Raw genomic sequence first — 6,688 nt, forward strand, 5'->3', positions numbered from 1 at the left:
CAATCCTTCCTCATGACAAGGTCCTTGCCCTTCGGCAGGAAGTGAGGATCCTTCAGCAACCATACTCTCATACGATCCGGTACTGTATGAGGGTGTTAGGAAAGATGGTTGCAACTATAGAGGCAGTACCTTTTGCACAGCTCCGTCTTCGACCCCTCCAACAGGCGATCCTAGCAGTATGGAACAGAAATCCACTCTCCCTCAACCGCCGTGTTCGGTTGTCTCTCCAGGTCAGGCAGAGCCTCTCTTGGTGGTTGAACAGCTCATCCCTACTCAGGGGGAAGCCCTTTCCCCCAACCAATTGGCTAGTGGTTACAACAGATGCCAGTCTTCTGGGCTGGGGAGCGGTGTTCTTTCACCACACAGCTCAGGGGCGCTGGTCTCCTCAGGAATCGGATCTCCCCATCAATCTCTTAGAGAGATTCGGGCAGTTCGGCTTGCCTTGCAACATTTCCACCATCTTCTGGCGGGTCGCCCTGTCCGAATTCAATCGGACAACGTCACAGCTGTGGCCTACATAAATCACCAGGGGGGGCACCCGCAGCAAGGCAGCCATGCAGGAAGTAAGACAGATTCTGTTCTGGGCAGAGAAAAATCACTGTGATTTCGGCGGTCCACATTCCGGGCCAAGAAAACTGGGCAGCAGATTTCCTAAGCCGTCAGGGTCTAGCGTCCGGGGAATGGTCCCTCCATCCCGAGGTTTTTCTGCAGATATGCCAGCTTTGGGGGACTCCGGATGTGGATCTAATGGCCTCCAAGGGCAACGCCAAGGTACCCAGATTTGTCTCTCGGTACCGGGATCCACAGGCTATAGCCGTGGATGCGCTAGTACTGTCTTGGAACCAATTTCATCTCCCTTATCTGTTCCCTCCTCTGGCTCTACTCCCGAGGGTAATCAAGAAAATCAAGTCAGAGAGAGTACCTGCTATTCTGATCGCCCCGGATTGGCCACGACGGACCTGGTATGCAGATCTAGTACAGCTTCTCGCCGGAGTTCCATGGCAGCTCCCCGATCGTCCAGACCTTCTATCTCGGGCCGATTTACCACCAGAACTCAGGGGTCCTACGTTTGACGGCCTGGCCGTTGAATCTTGGGTGTTGACTCAGGCAGGGTTCTCCCAAGAGGTGGCAAATACCATGATCAGTGCACGTAAAACTGTTTCAGCCAGGATCTACCATCACACTTGGAAAGTTTTCCTTTCTTGGTGTAGAGAACTCGACCTGCCTCCTCTGCGTTTTTCCGTCCCTAACATTCTGGCTTTTCTTCAAGCAGGCCTGGATTCAGGGCTTGCTCCAAGTACTCTTAAGAGGCAGATTTCGGCTTTATGGGTCCTTTTTCAGCGCAGGATTGCTACTAACCGTCAGGTCAAGACTTTTTTTCAGGGAGTCGCTCATAAGGTTCCTCCTTATAGGACTCCTTTGGAAGCTTGGGACCTTAATTTGGTCTTAAGGGCTTTGCAGGAAGCCCCTTTTGAGCCTCTCCAGGATATTTCCTTAATGTTCCTTTCTTGGAAAGTCGTATTTTTAGTGGCCATAACTTCCATAAGGCGGGTATCAGAGCTGGCAGCCCTCTCCTGTCGTTCCCCCTTTCTACGTTTTCATCAGGATAAGGTAGTGCTCAGACCAGCACCCTCTTTTTTGCCGAAGGTTGTTTCCTCTTTCCACATTAATGAGGATATAGTTCTTCCTTCTTTTTGCCCGGCGCCTGTGCACCGTGTAGAAAAGGCGCTCCATATGTTGGACCTGGTGAGAGTGCTGAGAAAATACATTTCCCGTACGGCTCCTTTTCGCCAGACGGATGCTCTGTTTGTCCTTCCGGAAGGCCGCAGGAAGGGTTGCGCGGCCTCAAAATCCACCCTGGCCAGGTGGATACGGGCAACTATTCAGGAGGCCTATCGCGCCAAGGGTGTGATGGTTCCTGCCGCAATCAAAGCTCATTCCACTAGAGCAGTGGGGGCTTCCTGGGCGATTCGGCATCAGGCCTCAGCAGAACAGGTTTGCAAAGCTGCAACCTGGTCTAGTCTGCATACTTTTGTCAAACATTATAATGTCCACTCTCAGATCTCTGCAGATGCAAGTCTGGGAAGAAGGATTCTTCAAGCGGCAGTGGCACACTTATAAAAAAAAAAAAATCGTTATCTGGATGAATTATTACTGGTGAGTTAATTTCCCACCCAGGGACTTCTTTAGGACATCCCACAGTCCTGTGTCCCCCAATGAGGCTAAGGAGAAATAGGGATTTTTGTGTTACTCACCGTAAAATCCTTTTCTCCGAGACGCTCATTGGGGGACACAGCTCCCTTCCTGGTAGCCTTTTTGGCTGCTTTGGTTATTTCGGATTCTATTTAGTCAGTAGGACCTTTTCTAGACATAGGTTTTCTGTATTTATGCTGTTGCATTATTTCTTGTGTTTTGTTCTCCTACTGCTTTTTGCACCAAACTGGATTCCTCGGTAGCCAGTGTCAGGGTGTATATTACGGAGGAGGAGCTAACTTTTTTTCACGTTTACTTAGTGTCAGCCTCCTGGCGGCAGAAGCATACACCCACAGTCCTGTGTCCCCCAATGAGCGTCTCGGAGAAAAGGATTTTACGGTGAGTAACACAAAAATCCCTATTTTTAAATTATGTGATGTAGTTTTTGTATTTGAGTAATGTTCGCTGCCTAATGGAGGTGTGATCATGATAATAGTCTGAGAGGTGGGATTTGGGCATGTTTGGCTGTTACCTGTATAAGCTTGCTGCCACTTCCTGCACACCATTGGACCCGTTGAAGCGCAGGAGGCGTGAAACAGCCATTGTCCAGAGTGTTTTTTGTGAGTTCCTTCAGGTAGGCATGTTTTAATTAAGTGTACCAATAAAAGAGGTTTTTATTTAATACCGGTGAGTGCAACTATTTATCTTTTTTGGACATTATTTGCATAGCTTTTATTATGGTCTGCACCCGGTCGTCCAGGGGCATGGTGGAAATCACTGTCAGCTAAACCAGCTAGCCACAGGTGTCACAGCGGTGCCGGTTTGTCTTCTGTTAATAGTGTTATTGATTTGCCTGGTGCCTACACTTAGCCAAATGCTGCGGGGAGGAAATCAACTTTATTCCCATCAGCATTCGAGTTTGACATGAAGGGGCAACGCCGGTTCCGTCACGGGTCAGAGAATACAGAGTGATGACTGTATCCTTGCATCATTTGGTTTCAAATCCCACCCAAGACAACATGTGCATTGAGTTTGTATGTTCTCCCCGTGTTTTCATAAGTCCCCCCCCCCCCCCCCCCACATGCCAAACACCTCCTGATAGCGGCTCACAATCTAAATTTCCAATGAGGACAGTGATAATGATGTCTGTAAAGTGCTGAGGAAATTAATGCCGGTGTATAGTGTATAAATGCGTAAAATGGATATATTTAAAGTGTACTTCATTAATGCAGTCTGAAGTAAATGTACTGTACATCTTTATAGCACATCTGCTCTCCTTTCCTGAAAGGGGTAATTGTATTCTCACAATTATATTTGGAGAACGTCTGCTGCAAAGTCATAGGCTGAAAAACATTCCACCCATTAGTCCTTTTCTTCAGCACCTTTCTCTTCTCCATCGCACATTTCCTGCTTTTGTTCACAATAGCTAAACACGGAGAATTGCAGTATAAGGCCCCTTCTCATGTACATGTGGCATCTGTGTTTTCCCCACAGATGCCACATCTACTCATTACAACCTATGGTGATGTCGCATGTTTGTTTTAACACGGAACGTGTGTTCGTGTGAACCAAAAGGAGACATTTTTTTTTTCTTCTTTTTCAGCAGCACAGATGACAAGGGCCAATACAAGTCTATGGGTCTGTGAAAAACACGTACAGCGCACGGATGGCATCGGCGTACAATCCATGTGCTGTACATGTTTAAAGTATAGGAGAAGCTTTGTAATTTTATTCTCTCTTTATTCATATCGGAAAAACTTAGATGGCACACTGAGAACACACTGATGGCCCCGGTATCTGCTTTATACGGACTTTTGAAGGGGGTGTAAAGCATAGAGGAGAGACGGAGCAATTGTCTGGGATTCTAATGCAAGAAATAATTGTCTTCTAACACATATTTGACAAATGTGTAAATGAAGTTCAGCCAACAACTGGCTCTAAACTCTCTGTACACAGGAATGTTCTGCATGGCCCATGTATTTTTAATGGACACATGAGACAGACTGCTGCAGCCATCTCTGGTGGTGACTTGGCTCCAGCAAAAACCAAAAGTGTCAGACACAGCTTGACCAATCCTTATTTCTCCTGACATAGTCTGTCGGGGAAGAGTTAGGAGGACCTCATACACTTTAATAGAGCCTGAGAGGACAATGAACTATATTGTTTATTATAGATATACAAAGTAAAAACAAATACAATAGTCTTGAACAAAACGAGTCATCGACTTTTTCAGGAGGAGAGAAGACCCTGCCCACGAGGGCTTACAATCTACAGATATACATGACTCATGACTGACTTGCTGCAGACTGCCCGTAAATTTTATGTGAAACAGGAGGTACCCTTTAACTATTCAGTCATTCCTTTAAATATCCTCCTTCAAATGCATAATTTATAATGTCGGTATAAGACAGGTTCGTGACTAAGGCTACGTTCACACTAGCGTTGTGCGCCGCTGCGTCGGCGACGCAACGCACAACGCACGCAAAAACGCGTCAAAACGCACGCAAAAACGCTGCGTTTTGCGACGCATGCGTCGGTTTTTGCCAAAAATCGGACGCAAGAAAAATGCAACTTGTTGCGTTTTCTTGGTCCGACGCTTGCGGCAAAAAAGACGCATGTGTCGCACAACGCAACAAAAAAAAACGCATGCGTCCCCCATGTTAAGTATAGGGGCGCATGACGCATGCGTCGCCGCTGCGTCGCCGACGCAAACCCGACGCACATTAGCTTAACGCTAATGTGAACGTAGCCTAAAGGAGTTTTGACCTCTTAGATGTGAGTTAATCACATGATAGGATTGGTGTCTGACCCCTTTTTTGTGTAAAGTCGGCAACACTAAAACAGGAAAGATGTTCCAGTTACTCATGTGAACGATTTTCTTGACTAACTGCTAAACTGTTTGCTTTTTCTTCTTTTCTTTTAGATAAGACGATGCCTTTTATTGTTTGACTGCAGGACAGCGATCCGCTTGATGAAAGCGAATACATTTCCATACTGTTTGTATTGAACACCATCCACTCTCGATGCTTATTTTGTACATGCCTTATAACAATGTGAAAATGTCACCTGTTCTTCATTAAAAACTCCCAATATTCTTATTTAAGAGCTGGTTATTATTTGCCTCTTTACTGTGCTACATTTTACTTTTTTGTTATTTATGTTCCCATGTGAGAAATGAATTAACATGGAAATTGTAGGTAAATGTGTTTTATTGTAAATATTGTCAATAAAAGCTTAAACAATTCTAATGTACCGTATTTTATGGTTCTCATCCCAGATAAAGTTTCAATGAATGAATGAAAGCCGATGGTCATAAAAGTTAGCTTATTGATATTCACAATTAGTATATATAACTTCTATACACAGTCAGTTTATTCAGTCCCCCATACCTTATGTACAAATCATCTTTACTTTATCCGTATTGGGGCAGAATTTTTAAAGTGCACCTGTCACCACATATAACATACGGCCACCACCATTAAAGAGAATTTGTCATCACATTTGATCTAAACTATTAATATGGGCATACAGGTTATAGACTCCTGATTAGAGTGATACCTGTATGCCTCATATCAGATGCCTTGTTGTCGAGAAATCATCTTTTACCACTTTATGTAAATGAGTTCTTCCAGGCTATGGGAAACAGTTTTCCTTGAAGATGGTAGTACAGAACACATCACTCTATTTAAAGGGGTTGTCCGGTCCAAATTGAGTGACTGCAGACTTCTGAATCCCCCCAGAACAACGCTCTGTGTGGTGCAAGGATTCGCCGGTTTCTGAGTTGACCAGAGGGTTTGTATGCGTTATACATACTCCTGGCCAGAGCCCATCCACTGGGCGTGGCCTCGTACTGGTGATTGGATAAAAGTGTATGGAGCAAGGATGGGCTCTGGCTGGGAGTGTGTATAATGCATGCATACACTCGGTCCTGGCTCAGAAACTGGAGACTCACCGCAGTGCACAGTCTGCAGTCACACAGACTCTCTGATTTCACTGCAGAGCTGTGTGTGATTATGCCAAACACATCTGCAGGTTCTTCACAACTTCCATCTCACAGGCAGACAGGGATGCAATATTGTTACAATACAGTAGAGCTCAGAGAGGAGCAAACAATGTCTTTGCAAGTAGACAGATTTTATATCCCCTGTTCTGTGTTGGTTACTTGCTTCACACTGGTAGCTTCCCCTTTTATATAAAATAAGCTGTGAAGGCAGTGTCATCTTCTAGGCAGCATCTTTCCTATAGCTTGAAAGAGTTAATTTACATATAAGAATGTGGATTTGTTTGGAATAAGACATCAGATCGCAGATATCAAGGTACAGTATCATTTTAGTCAGCTTCCTATGACTTACATGCCCATATACATGGCTTGGGAAGGCCAATCCTACTGACAGATTACCTTTTAGGCCTCTTTAACAGTATACTAGAATGCTGGGGGGGGGGGAAGAAAACCTAAGCCACTCTGCAGGTCCCCAAAAACACCATTCATTATACT

General features: G+C 45.2%; 1 protein-coding gene across 1 annotated transcript in view; it reads left to right on the forward strand.

Moving 5' to 3' along the window:
* FAM174A (family with sequence similarity 174 member A) overlaps nucleotides 1-5,437 on the forward strand; it is a 43,347-nt gene extending 37,910 nt beyond the window's left edge. Inside the window, exon 3 of the mRNA XM_077289720.1 lies at nucleotides 5,117-5,437. Within this exon, the coding sequence (XP_077145835.1) occupies nucleotides 5,117-5,120 (4 nt within the window). The 3' untranslated portion in view covers nucleotides 5,121-5,437. The remainder of the gene's footprint in view (nucleotides 1-5,116) is intronic.
* The last annotated feature ends 1,251 nt before the right edge of the window (nucleotides 5,438-6,688 follow it).

This window comes from Ranitomeya variabilis, chromosome 1 (assembly GCF_051348905.1).
Source record: "Ranitomeya variabilis isolate aRanVar5 chromosome 1, aRanVar5.hap1, whole genome shotgun sequence".
Lineage (NCBI taxonomy): Eukaryota > Metazoa > Chordata > Amphibia > Anura > Dendrobatidae > Ranitomeya > Ranitomeya variabilis.